We start from the raw sequence: 16,865 nt of genomic DNA, 5'->3' as shown, positions 1-16,865 counted from the left end.
ACTAGATTTGAATGGCACAGAAATTCACTATTCTTGGTTCAGCTTGCTGCTACCAGGCACTGCAGAAAACAGGGCAACAACTCATTATACTGTTTTGAGAGCTCTTGCACAGTGGGAAAAGACTCAGCAGTATACACACACACGTCAGAGATGGAAAAGACTCCCACCACATTACCCAGTCCTTCTCTTGGGGCCAATGTAAAAAACACGCTCTCCAGCATGTTTGCTAGTTGTTTGTACTGCTTGCTTTTAAAAGTCCCCAAGGATGGAGCTGCCCCACCTTCTCCCTGAGGGGCTGTTCCACAATCCCATTCATTTGACTGTCAGGAAAGGGTTTTTATCATCAAGTGCTATTCTGCTCTCAAAAACTACTATATGAAAGAGAAACTTTTAATTTCACATACATATTCCCTGGGTATCAGAATTGCATCTATTTATTTCAGTGACTCAGACACACTTGTATTATTTCTATTCCTGTTACCTCTGCAGAACAAATACAGTTCAGAGGCAAGAAGCTGGCTTCTATTCCCTGCTGTAAGTGGCCAGCTGAGTTGGTCTCTTGGTCTACAAACTTACAGTGATGCAACTGCATAGATGGAAATAAAGCAGCCCAACTCTCCCTTAAAGCCCATTTCAAATGGTTGGGCCTCAATTATGTGTGATAATACGTTTAGAAAAACAAAAAGAGGGACGTGAAAAACAAAAGAAGAGACTGCTCTAACTCAGCTTGCAGGAGCTTTGGCAGCACTAGTATGAAGAAATAAGCATGCACCTTTTTTATGTTTAAACTGTGCCCAGTAGGTACTAGTCATTAGAACGCAAGTGCTTTACTGGAAGTGCTGCTTCCAGGACAATGCAGCTCTGGAGAATTTTTGCGCAATGAATCGTTTCACCCGTACTGAACTGTCACAGTACACTTTCAGAACAAACCATAGTGTACAGTCCCTTCGTTACGGCATTTTGGATCTATACAGCGACTCAGTCCAATGCTTCCCACACTACTTATCTTCTAAAGTTTACGTATGACCTTTAATTTTTTCCATAATGTTTTTGCAAGGAATAGAAACAATGAAATAACTGGATAGTTCTCAGCAACTTAAAAAAGATTGTGCCTTGAGTAGCAAATCTTACCTTCAAATTATCTTAAAATAAGGACACTTGCTTCTTTGTAGATGATAACAATATGACCGGACCTCACTCAGGCCAGGTTTTACGATCTGACCACAGGGGCGATGTGTTTAGCTATGCCAGCACACCAAAACTGCCAAACCAGGGCTGCAAATGCTGCTCTCTTGCCTGTTCTGTGTGACCCAAGCACTCTCCCTCCTTCTCTCATTACAGAAACACCACAACTTTTTGTTATTATGGTCTGAAAGTAATACTTTCCATTCTCCCCTTCCCCCTTTTTCATGGTTGACAGATTCAATTCAGTCAGACAAGATCTCAGACACTGCACAAAGGAAATGAGCTCATCTAGCAAGCCTGGTGCCTCCCAATGTTTCAATCCACCAAAGGAGTTATAAATAAAATCTCTACAGGACAAGAACATAGGTGCAGGAGGAAAAAGGAAGGGTGTTAAAAGAATGCTGGGTTGTTTCACTGCACTGAGTCAGGACAAACGATGAGTGAGACTAAAACAAAATCTGCAATGATTTTCCTTGTGGCTGTTTCTACATATCTTTCTACAAGTAACCCCCTCCCCGAGAGTTACTTACGTCTGTGGAGCTGGGGCTAGGCAGGGACACGGGTTGAACAGCTGCAGGAAAAGTAAATGTGGTCTCTGTCTTTTCATTTTCGGGGGAGTCAGGATAACTGGACAGAGGGGATGTGGGGGTCAAAGCCCCGAACCCCAGCACCGCGTTGTATTTAGGTGGACGACCTACATATTAACAACAGGGAACACACACACACACACACAAAAAAAAAAAAAAAAAAAAAAAAAAGAAGGAAAAATGATCTTACATACCTTTGGCCAGTGGTCCTCATTGGCTAGCATGAAAAAGGAAATGATGTAGCACAGAGAGGAAGTTAATATAAAAGTTACAAGTGGAAGGACAGAAGCAAAGATTTAAACATTTTTTAGAAATCTTTAAGTAGAATTTTGCAAGGAAGGAACATTTAAAAGATGTATTTCAGAAGGAAACAGAAATAAGCTCTGTAGAGAATCAAAGAATCAACCCCACAAAAGCAGCATGGGGACCCCTGCCACTCCTAGAAATGAGGCTACTCAGTTTTTAGGGGAAACAGGTTGGCATCAAACCTAGAGGGAAGCTACGATAACTACTATTAAATCCTTTCCACTGTTCTCCCATCCCTCCCTATCTTTCTAGTGCCAGCACAAATCTCCGCAAAGGTAAGTCCTTTACCAGAGGCCAACACTCACCAACCCCCTCCTTTTCTTCCCCTCTTTTTTAAAGCCACTCACCCACAGATCAGCACTTCCTACCCCAGTGGCACGTTTTTAAAATTAGGCTACCTGCTGCCTGACCCGTAACTACCACCAGTTGTAACCTACCACTGGTCTGCCACTGTAACACCCCCCCCATTCTGTGTTCTTTCTTAGACTTTCTCAGTCAAGTATGTCTGATTATGTACAACTCCTGTATGCTCCTTTGGATGAGTGGAAGTGCAAAAAGGTGTTCATAACAATTTTTATAAATTTATGTATGCAAAGCAAGAAAGCAAAAACCCGGTATGTAACCACCATTTCTGCCTCTCTTCTCCAGGGTAATTTATGGATATGTAAACATAAAGGAGTTAGGATCTAGGAATAACTCCCCAGATCTTATGTTTACAGATCGTCAGTCTATACCTATTAACATGCTAAACCTTGCATTTAAGGTCTGGATATGTTCCAGAATTAAGTATGTCCTTGGAAACGGATTTCTCATAGTGATGTCCATGGCTGAAATTTCTGACATGCTCAGCACCATCTAGAATTAAACTAAAGCTCTCAAGGGCACACGCTTGCATAAGCTTTTCACCTAATATATTGCTATACTAAATCACAAAACAGATGTATACCTCTAAATCTTTTGTCAAATGAAAATAATATGTGCTACTAATTTGGTACTGATGCAAGGTACAGGCTCACAAAAGAGTGTGAGGGGAAAAAAAGAAAGTATAATAGCAGTCAGTGTGCAAAAACAGGCTAAGAGAGTATCAAGTACAAAAGCATGCAATTGTTTTCATTGATACAGTAATTGTTCACAATGAGTTATAAAACAGAATTAAGAAATCATTACTAGAAGAAGGAACATTTACTTATCCACACAGTAAATGCAAAACTCTCTCTATAAAATCTACATCATATCTTTTTAAAAAAATACGTTCAATGTTATTAGAGGATGGCATAGAGACCAACGCCTTTTATTTAGAGGCAGCATAGCTGCAGAAGTGCCAGCTTTGCCACACTGCCTGCTGGACTGAAGAGGTGTATCAAGGAGAGCACGTGCCAAGTGAATATTTGACCTTGCAGTCAAAACCCAAAGATAATGGAACTGCTCAGTGCTAGGTAGAACTGTGGGGTTTTTTTTAATCTGATTGTTTACTTTTTTTTTTTAGCAGAAAACTCAGGAGTAAAGAAGGCATTACGAGTCTTTAAGGACTCCAGAAAATCATCAAAAATCAGGGAAAGATTGACATATATGTGTGGTTGATGCCATGCTCAAAAAATGTTATCATGTTCTCTCCTGTGCTGTTCTGACTCATCTGTTTCACCATAATCTAAGTCTTAAAATTTCATCTGTTCTACAGAAGGATTTCTACTGAATAACACCGCATACCTGTATGAAAGATCATCTCTCATTTCAGGACGACTGTCACTCTGGTTGCAGAAAAGTGCTCAGTGTGAGCATGATAGCCTTTCTTGCTCATGATAAATTCTTTTGAAGGACCCATCTCTACTCCCAGTGGGGAACAAGGCTTTTGTTACACTAAGTTTCCCCTCCTCAGGGCACAGACACTTTTTCCATAACTACCTTCTTCTTGACAGTAACAATACAATCTAGTTATTAACAAGAGTATCTTGACAGCAGCTTTATACCACTAAATGATGTTCAAACATCTCACCTTTCACTTTATCTATTGTATTTTTGGGGGGTTTTTTTGAGAGTGAAACTGAAATGAAACACTGAGCTGCCTAATAAAACGTGCTATGCTAATCCCTAGATTTGTCTAATGTGGAAATTTACTGGACAAATGAAGTACTGTAGTGTCCTTCTTTGTTTTGCTCTCCAAATCAAAAGGGGACTGCAAATGCAAGACGGAAGAAGAGGCACAGAGCAGGGAGACAGGTCTAAGTATACCTCACCTCTTTTGCGTGTCCCGGGATGCATTGTGCTGTTCAGGTACGTGACTGCACTCTTCTTGCGCTGCAGGGCAGAATATAACAATTTTTGTTGGCTAACATTTTTTGGCAACAACTACATGTGATAGCTGAGGAACAGCATGGTAGTACAAAGTGAGATTCCTGCACCGCTTCAGAAAGGTGAGCTTTTTTACACTACTTCTGACACCTGGACTGCTTCAGGCTGATACGCAAGCTGACCTAATGGTAAGAGTAACACACGTGGCCACTTAACGTCAGAGTTACGCAGGAGAAGGCAGAAAAAGATGTAAGTATTTGAAGAACATCCCAATGTCTTTACTATTTAAAAATCTGAGGGTCTTACCACCACAATGGCCTTTTGAATTATAAATGATAGCTTGCCTGTCTAGTTAGGACTGCGATAGCTTAGGAGGTAGCAACAAGGCAGAAAGACACACAAGCTCAGAATGAAAATACCAGCTTCCCCCAGCAAAAAATAAATACCTCAGGCTCAAAAACGGCTCCACTGTACACTGGATTTGCTGTTGTTCTTCTTTTCCTCTCTTGTCGCTTACTTTGGATTTCTTGTAAAACAAAGCATTCAGGTTAGAAAACAACGGGTCTCAGTATATAAAGTCCTCAGAATTCAGTTTGCATGTGAGGAGAGCTGTGACGATTTCTACAGAACAGCGATCATGCTTGAACATAGGCAACTTTGTTATACTTCTAATTTCTGAAGGTTTGAAACCTAAGAGCTGACAGGGAACATATACAGTGCTCAACTAATTAATGAAATGATTGCCATCTTCTCACACCCCCCACCTGAGACGTTTTAAACTCATGGTCAGTGTAATTGGGATCTAAAATGAAAAGCCTCTGGTAAGCCTGTTGATACTTAAAAATAAATACAGTACAGAAATACGCAAGCCATTGAAACCTTAGGCTGTATTTCACTGTATACGATTAAGGAGTTTAAATTACAAACCCAATTGTAATCTATTAACTCATTCACTACAGATTACAGTCCCATGAAATAAATGAAAAATCTCTAGATGTGGGTTACAGTAACATTATCCATGGTGTAACTTGGCAGATACAGGGGCTGTCCAGAAAACAATGGGATTATCACAAATTTCCTTCCTAACATCAGAGCATACACCTTCTTCCCAACCACTGATCTCTGCTTGCATAAGCAACTGCTTTGTTTCAGTGTAGTAAGAGGAATAAAGAAGTATGCACAACAAACTAAGTTAGACCAAGAGTACAGACATCCCAAATGTACTTCTGTGCAAGAAAACACTGCATTTAATCCAGAAATACTTTGGACCTGCACTTCCAATTCAGAACGGCCATGAAAGAGGAGTTCAGGAACCAAGTTAAGACATTTTTCCTACCTTCCAGATGGTCGTGAGTAACTAGTCCCAGAGACACCATGAAGGCAAGTTTCTGTGAAGGGGGAGAAAAAAAAGATAATGACAAATCAAACCGATAGGATGGGCTATGTCACTTAGGCCCTCTGAAGTCAGTTGACAGGTAAGTAAGTAACAAAAATGTTATTAGTAGTACTTTGCTTCTGTAAATCACTTTTCATTCATACCTTCAAACTGCCTTACAGGGGATAGACAGTAGTCCCATTTTCTAGATGGGAACCTAGGCTGAGATACAGGGAAATGCCAGTTGCTCGTGATCACAGAGTTGGCAGAGCTGGGAACAAGAAAGCAGTATCTTTACTTCCAGTCCAGCACTGAACCAACTAAGTGATTGACTTTTAGAAAGTACCAACACAGTTTAATTGCCAGCAAAATATTGCTAGTTGAAGATCATTCTCCATATATTGTGAACTACAAGGAGCAATTCTGGCTTACATGTGCCTCTCAATAAGTGCTATGGCTTCTTAAAGGATCCCAATTTTAATGCAGTAAGTGCACAGACATGTAAAAATCAATTTATTCTCTACAACTTACTCTCTATCAACTTATTCTCTTATTCTCTTCTGCTTATTCTCTAGCCTTATCAACTACTGCTGTCCAACAGGAATGTATAGAAATGTTCAAGTTAAGGAGACTTGAAGGAACAGAGGAGGGGAAAATGTTTTCTAAAGTGCTGAGTGTTTCCTTTTCTTCTTAAAAGAAAGCTCGGTGTGTTCTGATACCTGTGGATTTTCTTCTCGTTTTGGCTTCGGTGCAGCAGGTGGAGTAACTGTACGACTTTCTGTTTGCTTCTCTTCTGCTTCCACATGTGGTTTAATAGTCTGAAAAGAAACAGTGTTTCTCCCATTCAGTGATAAGAATGACTTTTTTCTTTACTTTGACTAGTAAGGCAAAACAAATACTTTTGCAGGTTCAGGAGAACAAGAGTTTAAAGCTGGCAGCGTACTAGCAAAGACTTAATTGAGGAATCTATGTGAAAGGAATATTAAATAAAGTGTTCTCCTTTAACAAAGGATCGAACAGCCTTACCACTGCATCAACCCATGCAGCCACGCAAGCAACAGAAGTAATCTTAAGAGTTAACTCCATTACAGAAATCACTATACAGTATGGGAAAACAGACACTTTAAGAACATCTCATGGAAGACTTCCAGGTAGAAACCATTCCCCATGGCACATGCATTTTGTACTTCTCACTCCTCAGTCTTTATATGTCATAGAATTACGAATGGCTCAGACTCTGCCTCTCTGACTCCTACAATCACAGATGTTTCTGAAGCTTATTTCTTTTCCTAAGTCATAATCTTCTGCGATGATATCACAAACCCTGCATGACCCAACCCATCTTTGGCCATGGCGTAGCTGTTGAGGCTACAAACCGAGTGAAGTAAGCTACACAGGGACAAACTTTTCTCCTTTATGGTATGGAGAAAATACAGAGAAAAATTCATGTTAAAACACCACCATTCTTCTGAGTGTTTTTCAACAGCTGAATTGCCAGTAATTATTCAAAGCACAAACAAATATTGCTGGCATCAAAAGGAATAGGCATCAAAAGTATGGTATTGTAGAAGTAAAACTTCAAATCACACGAAAAGGAAACGCATTGCTGAGTAACTCGTGGAACAGCCCTGAGGTATGCAAGAACCTCCTCATGAGAATTCATAAGCAGAACTGAGCATGAGCATAACTTTCATGCACATGATTTTCAGTCTCCATAGGTGACTTCAAAAGCAGAAGGCAACTTCAAGGCACGTTAGTCTATGAAAGAATTAAGTGAAAGATATACTACTATTATTTATAGAAGCTACATAAATATTATACGTTCTAGATTGTGTACTATATAACATACTATGTTATACTGTGACTAATATAAAATATACAAAAGAGTAAAAAGCCGAACAGAGATTGCTTTACTTGAACTGAATGGCAAAGGCTCTCAGTTGCAATCCACGCTGACTAAAGGAATGTTTTATGATACAGAAGTCTTTTCTGGAGAGAGACTTTAAAACTAAACATCTAGAATTCTCTGTTTCCGAGGGCTTCCTTTCCACTCAATCAATCCAACTTAGTCACGGGGAGCTATCAGTCCTCGGAAGCTGAGTGAGACTATTCTGCCTCCAATCAGAAGACTGCAAGATCAAGGAAGAAATGGCTACATTGATCGTATTAAATAACCCTATGTTTTCACATAATTTTCACCTTTCATGTAGGCACCCTTTGAAAAACAGAAACACAGAAAATATTTTTCCAATGTTTCTTACAAGCCTGATATGAACATGGATTTCAGTTTGTACTTGGTCTCCAAGATCCTGGAATACAGTCCTGCAATGTGGCGTGCTCATAACCCACTCAAGTTAAGACATTAGGGGGAGCATAAAAACACCGATGGTGAGAAACAGATTCCAACGGCCCATATTAAAGAAAATGGTAACTTCTACCCCAAGAGTTGCAAGTTGTTCCATGATTTGTACTGTTGCTGGAACATGAGTATCTCCAGTACCCACTGAAAATTTCTCCATGGTTGTCATCCTCTCCAAACGGGCACAGCAAAGCAACAAACCCAGTCTGTTGCATTAGTAGCCACTTTCTTACCCGTACCTGTTTTTCAATGTTTGGTTTGCTGATCTGTACAGTCTGGGGTCCAGCGAGCCTGGTACCTGGCGCTGCTATCACGATGCTGGTGAGCTGTGCCATGGGGAAGGTTTTGGCTATGGTTGCTGTCTGCCCGTTAACTACACGAACTGGATGTATGGAGTTCTGAGAGTTGGGTAAAGAGGTGGGCGTGAACTTTGTCGTCAACATCACAGGCCTCTGGATAAGCTGAGGAGCTGCAAGCATTGGAGGAGGTGCTGGGGCAATAGGAATGTTATTTTGGGCAACTGGTTTAGGTCGAACCTACAAAAAAAAACCAAAAAAAAAGAAAAGAGAGAGATTTGTGTATGACTATTTCAGATGCACTTTCTTACTTTCAGTTCAGCCTGTATAATCTGCAGAAGGTTGCTTGATTTTTTAATAGAATGTAATTTTTTAGCATAGTGTCCTAAGTATGCTATGAGAAGGAAAAGCCACATTTTCAAACCTACTTGCATACAACCCAACCACAACATCTGCATATGCAGTCACTGACCCTGAAATGGTATTTGGATGCACAGACACTTACATTGCAGGTTTATTGCCAAGTGCCTTATCTGTATCTAAATCAACATATCAGTTTTGCATGCCAAAAAATTCATGTAATATTTACAGGCACAGCTGAGGCTCTCATGTTAAAAGTGTGTCTCAGGGCTTTATAGTGAGCTTCCAAGAAATCATGAGTAGTTGATTGTGCCCTGGAAGAAATAATTAAATTTTTCAGCAAATACCTGCTACCTTTGTCAACTCTATATATTATTTAGACACCTGAACAACCAATCTTGCTAAGTAAAAAAAACTGTTAAGATTATACATTAATCCCTCATTGAAAGTGCTGAAGGCTACAGGTAAATGCAGTCATTACTCTTTTCTTCTTTCACAAGAAGAAGAGCCACGAGAATCTTCCAATAGTCCACCGCCAATGCTTGCTTGTTTCCTGCCCATTGTTAAGTTTTTACTTATCACATCATTACAGAGTATAAAAGTAGAATACATTACTCTGAAAATAGTCTTTTTCCTTATTTGATTCCTATTGTCCTATCCACCTTTAATATTTCCATAATGCATTTTATCATGGAAAACTAGGTCACATTCCAACAGATCACACCATCTCCAAATCTTAATCAGATATCAGCCTACACTTTCCTTTTTTCTTTTGTAAAAGATTTAGACTTTTATTCACAGCACCACGTATTTCTTACAAATGAAATAGTTCCTCCAAGATGTCTTTTCAAATGAAGAAGCAATCTGTGCCTTTCCCAAACCGTGGGAAAAAAAGTAAACCACAAGTTTTAGTGTCAGCTGCAAACAGAGGTCACCCTCTGTTGCAATGCAGAAATACTGGGGAACAATCTAGAGACATGTTGTTTTTCCTTTTTTGCTCATGACCAGCGAACACTAATTAAGGCAATTTAAGGCCTTGGGCGATACTTTGATTTTGCTGACACCTGTTCAGTGGGTTCATTTCACTTGATGTAAATACGATCACATATGATCATCATATGCCAATTTTGTAATCACAGACTCATGCAGGTTGGGAGGCAGCTCAGGAGGCCTGTAACGCAACCTCTGGCCCAGAGCAGAGCCACCACTAAACGCAGACCAGGTTGCTCAGGGGTTTGTCTAGACAGGTCTTGTAAAACTCCAAGGATGGAGCTTCCACAAAATCTCTGGGAAGCCTCTCCCACTCCTAACTGTCCTCAAAGAAAGAACTGCTTCCTTATATGCAGTCTAAACCTTCCCTGTTCCGATTTGTGATCATGTCTGTAACTCTCCAGCCAAGCACCTCTGTCTCCATCTTCTTGTTAACTTCCTTGTTGATATTGGAAATAAAGCTGCTGCTAGGCTGTCCCCAAAACCTCTTCTCCAAAACTGAGCAAGCCCACATCCCTCAGCCTCCCCTTGCAGGTCATATATTCCTGCCCTCTAGACATCTTAGTGGCCTTCCTCCCCTCGACTCATTCAAATTTATCAACCAGGGGGTCCAAAACTGCACACTGTATATCAGTTCCCAGTTTGTGATGGCTGAGGAAAGGTGGATAATCTCTTCCCTTAATCTCCTGGCTGTGGTCCTGTCGGTACAGCCCAATACGCTGCCAGGGCACACCGCTGCTTTACCTACTGTCAACCAAGACCTTTGAAGCAGCGCTGCTCCCCAGCCAGTCCCCAGCCTGTGCCAACGCAGGGGTTAGTCCGTCCACTCCAGGTGCGGTACTTTGCCTTTTTCTGTGCTGAAGCTCAAGAGGTTCCTGCTGGCCCATTCCTCTGTCCTGCCTAGGGCCCCTGGAACGTCAGTGCTGCCCTCCAGTACTGGCTGCACCCTCAGATCTGGCATCATCCGTAAACACGTTAAGGATGAATTGTCTCCTCCACCAGGTCACCAATAAACACTGACAAAAATTATGCTCACGGAAAGTATCTCCTATCTATGCTATAATTAAGTTCCTTCTTCTATTGCTTGCTCTCTGTACACTCACCTGTGGAAGAAAATTTGGACGAGGAGTAAGTCTGGGAGGAGGGATGAACTGCGGCACTTTTATGGGCTGAGGCGTAGCCTGAACCTGCTGTAAGAAGGTAAGAGAATTCAGTAAGAGGAAAATAGCTTCAAAGTTGTTCAACAGAATCAACATCCCCAATGTATTTTCAGACCTGATGTCCCCGGTTTTCCACTTTGTAAATAATTTTTCACAGTAACAGGGTCCTCATTAGAAATACATTAAAGACAGCGCTAATGTTACTTGCCTGTTCCTACACACCTTGCTCCATATATTGAAGGCATCTTTCCTTTTAGGTCAACTGTACTAACTACTGTGCTCTGCAATCTAAACCCATTTCATTTGAAGATAACAAAAAATCCTATTTGTTTTAATAATTAAAAATCGGCTTTACGACAAACCGAAAAAAATAACCAAGACTTTGATGCCCACTATATGAACCACTGTCCTTTCATGCTGAATGGCACACAGGAGAACGAAAGCATCTCACACAAATATAAAAGATCTGGAAGTTACAACTCTTTTAGCAATATTAATGACACTGTGAGGGGCTCTTAACACACAACTTGAAAATTCCAAAAGTAGGCCGCTCATTTGAAACATTTAAGACCTCACTTGAAGGCATCCTAAGTACTTGCCTGTTTGAAAGCAGTCAGATGGAGCTGCCACACGATTAACCTCTGAATAGCACTACTAGCTACCCTAAGTTGAGTACCTGGTGACATTCCCTGAAATTAACATCCAGGTTAGCTTCCAGCCTTCTGTACTTCTGTCCACCCACAAAAGATTGCAATTTACTTCAAAAAGGTCCTATACCGATTAATTAATGCTTGGGAAAATAACTCTGAGATTTTTGATGAAATTTGCTACAGAAACATAAATCATGGACTATTATTAAAACAGAATCACCTCCCCAGACCGAATTAAGTTATTCAGCAAAGAAATGAAGCACAGATATAAAGGACAGATGAGAGTGGTGCAACGGATGGCACAGGAAAAGGTAACAGTAGAAAAAAACTCTCCTCAAATAGTCTTCTCTATTCTGATTGCAAACATATGCCCCATTAGGAAGCAAAATTACTTCCATTTGTATTATTAAACTGCATTTTTTAATAAAGATAAATGTTTAGTGAAGCCTTAGCCTTTACTCCAGAAGCAAAATTTCCCTGTCATGATGCTATACAACTCCTGGTTCCCAGACCAAGAAGCCCATACAACCCAATTCTAAAACATTGCTGCTTTTATTTCTAGGTGGCTAACTATTCTGTGTGATATAACTAAAGCACTTTCCAAAATACATGCTTAAAGCAACAGGATCTGTATATATGTATGAAGAAGCAGTGAGTGAAGACATGGTAGTGGGCAGAGTTAAGTGATGTCTCTAACACCAGAGACTTCATCACGCAAAGGGCATGAGACTGACTCAAAAAAAAAATCTAAGATGAAGACCCAAACTGATCAAATGAAGAAAGTCTGACATCACCACTGCCAAAGAAAAGACTAAGAATTCTGCAAAACACAGCCACATAGATTAGGTAGGGGTGAAACCAGTGGTATTTCCCCAGGACTAACAACTACTGACAGGGGAAGCTTTACACAGAGGTGATGACAGCACTGATTTAATTCTGTTAAGCAAAACATTAGTAACAACCCATGTAGAGAGCAAATGATTTTCTTGGACTATGATTTTAACAATGTTTACTAGTGAAGACTCACGACATGTCCCTACTATTTTCCTTTCTGTGCAAACCCCAGTGTGATTATTTTTTTCCCCAACAGTCCTCTTGTAAACCAAACCCCCACACATCTGCAGGGCACACATATGAAACGCTTACCAAAGTTACTGTGTTTTTTGCCACTATTTGGACTGCCTCAGCTCCTGGCCCAGTGACCTTATTTGTTGTCTGGAGGTTGACTGGTGCATTCTGTGCATCAGTGCTGAGGACCGCTTTCTGATTGTTGTTGATAGCAGTAACCATAGCAATGGTAGGTCTCTGACCCACAACAGAGGCAGGCATGGTCGCAGTTGCTGCTTTCAAGACGAGAGGTAGTGTCTTAGTGGTGATCATAGAAGCTGTAGTTACAGTTTTCTAAAGGAAACAGAAAATACACTGTAAGAGACAGAGACACTTCATATCAGACAGGACGTGGGCTGGTTAGCTAGAAACAATAGACAGCAAGAGAAAGAAAAGGCAGCACCGAGTCTAACTACCTACTGTTCAGACAAGCACATCATCTTACGCCTCTGGAAACTGGATAGCTAGAAAGGATTCATGTTTGAGGCACCTGTTGGGTCTGCTTTAATCATCTGCAGCATTACAGACCGATTCAAAAGAAATTCCTGAGAAAACGACAATTAAGTGTAACTAGTGGCATATGTATTTTTGGACCTTTTAGTTTCACGTTACTTCCAAACACGTACTGTCAATATCAGACCTATAAGGTGGAGGTTTCTGAAACATACCAGCAAACTCGCTTCTCACCAACTAAAACTCAAATATTCAAATGAAAACTTTGTTTACAGAGATCCTCACAATCAGGAGAAGAGGGAAAAAAACCCCATTCATTAATTGGTTTCTTTAAGAACAGAAACATATTTTGATTTTGGCTATCCCAAAGTTTAGCTTTAGCCACACATACAGTTATTTAGCCTTTAACTTTCTTTCCTGAGAATATCAGTAGAGCTGCTCTGAAGGTGTAAGAGCTGGCCGTTAGTCTCCCCAGCTGCAGGCAATTATATTTAACTTCTGTAGAATGGGCTGGGTTTGGAACATATATGTCATGTCATGATTGCTCTTCGCTTGTTTAAAGAGAGTTGGTTTCGACTCAATGCCAGCATTTACCTGAAATGCCTGAATACACTATGCCCACAAACTCCAAAGTTAAAACAACTATAATTTCACCATTTTGTTTTTAAAATGTACTGTCTTCTAAGATGTTAAGGGCAATGGACAACTGCGGATCTCTTTCAAAAAGCAACAAGGCAAGAGAGTGCCCATATAAAACCAGAACACAACGTACACAGAAAGCTCACGACAAGTGACACCCAACTGAATGCCAAGTGAGCTTATTTCTTTTTTCTTTGGTGTAAAAAAAGCTGTTGTACCAATGGCACCGCACCTTCAGAACAGTCAGTGGCATGATCAAATGCTCTTAGCATGAAATAACCACCACTCCCTCCTGATGTCAGCACTAGGCTCTACAACAGGAAAAAATGGAGAACTAGGGATCAGGCAGTCTTTTTTCATGTTCTGAACATGCCTGATTTAGACTGCTTGCTTTTAATTGCACAAGACCTTTCTCTTCCTTCTAATAAAGTATTTCCAGCTGGATTCTTCAGTATTTTCACCAATATCATCTCCTTAAACAAAAACGGTTTACCTTCACACCTCTAATTTCGTAACGCCTAAACTACATCCCCTAACTGTAAATTATGCACAAGTGTGAAAAAAATTCAAACACTGTACAATGCCAAATCAAAGGATAATTCATGCTTCAATTTTATACATTTATACAAGATCCAGACGTTATTAACTTCTCCTTGTTGCAACATGAACAATTCCCTTAACTTTTCATCCGTGATACAAGACCTTCTTATCGACCTCTGCTGCACCTTCTCCAGGGCAAGAGGCTCCGTTCCCCTAATGCAGTAACATTATTCAAGCTTTTCCAATGAGATGTAACATGGTATCATTTTCACAAGCATTACATTCATCCATAAACATTTTAAAGAAAAGTGTAATCAATCATGTAATACAAGACTGTGACTCTTTCAAGGGGTTCTATTAGGTCTGTAAATACTAAAGATGTCAGCAGATCACAAAGCTTGAAGATCCCTGTTACTGTGCTGAGCATTAATTACCTTGCTTATTCTAAAAAGTTTTCAATGCATGAATTCATACTGAAGTGGCATTCATAGTAAGTCTGCATTATTTCACATAATAACACTGCAATAATATGACCTTTTAGCAGGCTTGGTGCTCTATGAAGATTTAAAAAGCCCTTCTTACTGGACTATATTAAGTATATTAAAATGTCACTATTAAGGCAGCATATATACGCTGATTCCTAAATTGAATTACTCTGAAAATAACCACTGAAAGCACTGACTTTACTGACACAGCCTTGAAAGATGTATTATTTACAAAAGCAGGCACCAAAACACCTTCTAGAGAGACAAAAGATTTGACTTCTCTTTGCTGAAAGAGATTGAGGGGCAACAGGACAGAGGCACAATCTTAGATGCAAGATGTGTACAGAAGAAAGGGAGGTTACTTCAGAATTAGACCAACATAAATAAAAATATGAAAGTGTTAAGGATAAAAGCTGGCTTATTTATTCAGATGAGAGGATGACCTGCCTTTGAGTTTGTAATTACTGTCCAAGTACAACTGTATCAGTGATAGTCAGAAGGGTGTAGCAGTTTTTTGACTGTTTCACTAGAGGGCTCTTTAACTTTGAACAAAACCTCAATTTTTACAACCCAGGAGATGACCTGGAAGTTAATGCATAAATGCCAAGTGTGGGATACGGAGAAACACGTGAAACTGCTTTTGCAGTCATATTCCCTGGCTGGAAAACAAAGACTGGTGATACAGCAGAGAGTGATCCATTGTTTGCCTAGAAATATTCTAGGACACAGTAATATTTACTACTTCGTTCTGTTTAAACTTTGATATTGATGTTGCTACTCACAAACATCTTTTGCTTAGTTAAGTTTGCTCCATTTCTTCAGTTTTCGCAAGAATACAACTACCTAAGCCTCACAAACACATTTTCAGAGCACATCCAAAACAGTTTGCTGCGTTCATGAGAGAGCTAACATTTCTCCCCTCCTCTGCTTCCAGGAAAAGGGAAGACAAGAATCACAAGCGGTCAGAGCTGTGGCTGTGATTCACTGCAACGTGCAGAAAGTAAACTTCACAGGTGACTCCTGACATCTGCCTACCCAGGCAAACAGGAGCAGCTGAGACTGCATCAACAGGAAAAAAGACCTCACATACACTTCTTTTTACAAAACACCTCCCTGCGCTTTCTAGCTGTTTTATTAGCACACTTTGGAGATTCTAAATATTTGAACAGGAGAAACTTGGAATTCCCCTGTCAGCAGAAGCAGGCCACTTTCTCTGGTGAGTGCTGGGATTATATCTCTAATCCTATACCGTACCGAAATTCAGTGTACCCTCCCAATGAAGACACTACTTTCTAAAACTCAAACATTGCCATTAACACAGCAAACTCAGGTAAGTATTATACGATATGAGTTACATTGGATTTAAAAGAACCAAGCAGGAAGAAGAGGGAACCGTTCTCTTACATTTTGTTCACTGAAACAGTGGGCATTGTTAGTCTTTTAAAAATGAAGTATTTAAATCACACACCTCATGTGTAAAGTCTTTACTATTTCTTGAGACCTACCGGGTATGGACAGACGATCTTTCTTGCACCTACGGAAGATAGGTTCATTTGCTGAACTTCCATTTATTTTTAAGAAAGGTGATACTGCCACCCTTCTTCTCTGCGAGGTTATGATTCAACTTTTAAACACTACCTGATTTTTTCTACTCAGATAGGAGGTTATTGCCAAAAAAACCCACAAGACCCATATCTGCATCTGCATAGAAGGAGAAACTCATATTGGTATACTCATGTGCATAAGTGAAAGTTTGCAATTTTCTCTCTGAGCTTTTTTTAATATTTTATTTGTCCTGTGAACTTTACCTTTAGCAAGGAAAATAATTACTGTAGAGGCTTTTACCTGTGATCCAATCACATTTGGAGAGGGTGCAGTAGACTGCTGCTGCTGTTGATGGTGATGTTGCTGTAGCTGTTGTAGTGGTTGCGGCTGTGGTGTCTGTAGTTTGTTTTCTGACTGTGCCAATGGCTGTATTTGAAACTTACTGTCTGGCTGTTCCTGCTTCACTATCAAATTCTTTCGAAGCTGTTCCACCACTCTTTTCTACCAGATAAACAAAAACAAAACCAGAAATGATGACA

The 16,865-nt window shown here is 40.1% G+C and overlaps 1 protein-coding gene across 4 annotated transcripts in view; it reads right to left on the bottom strand.

The window, feature by feature from the left end:
* PHF21A (PHD finger protein 21A) overlaps positions 1-16,865 on the bottom strand; it is a 132,387-nt gene that overhangs the window by 10,984 nt on the left and 104,538 nt on the right. For 3 of the 4 annotated variants that reach the window (XM_037395401.1, XM_037395400.1, XM_037395399.1), the window contains 9 exons: positions 16,627-16,827; positions 12,704-12,958; positions 10,851-10,937; positions 8,341-8,637; positions 6,462-6,560; positions 5,704-5,755; positions 4,814-4,893; positions 4,313-4,373; positions 1,716-1,879 (listed from right to left, as the gene is read on the bottom strand). In XM_037395401.1, the coding sequence (XP_037251298.1) occupies positions 1,716-1,879; positions 4,313-4,373; positions 4,814-4,893; positions 5,704-5,755; positions 6,462-6,560; positions 8,341-8,637; positions 10,851-10,937; positions 12,704-12,958; positions 16,627-16,827 (1,296 nt within the window). Of the gene's footprint in view, positions 1-1,715; positions 1,880-1,966; positions 1,990-4,312; positions 4,374-4,813; positions 4,894-5,703; positions 5,756-6,461; positions 6,561-8,340; positions 8,638-10,850; positions 10,938-12,703; positions 12,959-16,626; positions 16,828-16,865 lie in introns of all 4 variants that reach the window. The other variant, XM_037395402.1, reaches the window with a different exon arrangement.

The sequence above is a fragment of the Falco rusticolus genome, chromosome 7 (assembly GCF_015220075.1).
Source record: "Falco rusticolus isolate bFalRus1 chromosome 7, bFalRus1.pri, whole genome shotgun sequence".
Lineage (NCBI taxonomy): Eukaryota > Metazoa > Chordata > Aves > Falconiformes > Falconidae > Falco > Falco rusticolus.
Note: the sequence above shows the minus strand (reverse complement) of the source record. Positions and strands in the feature narration are given on the sequence as shown.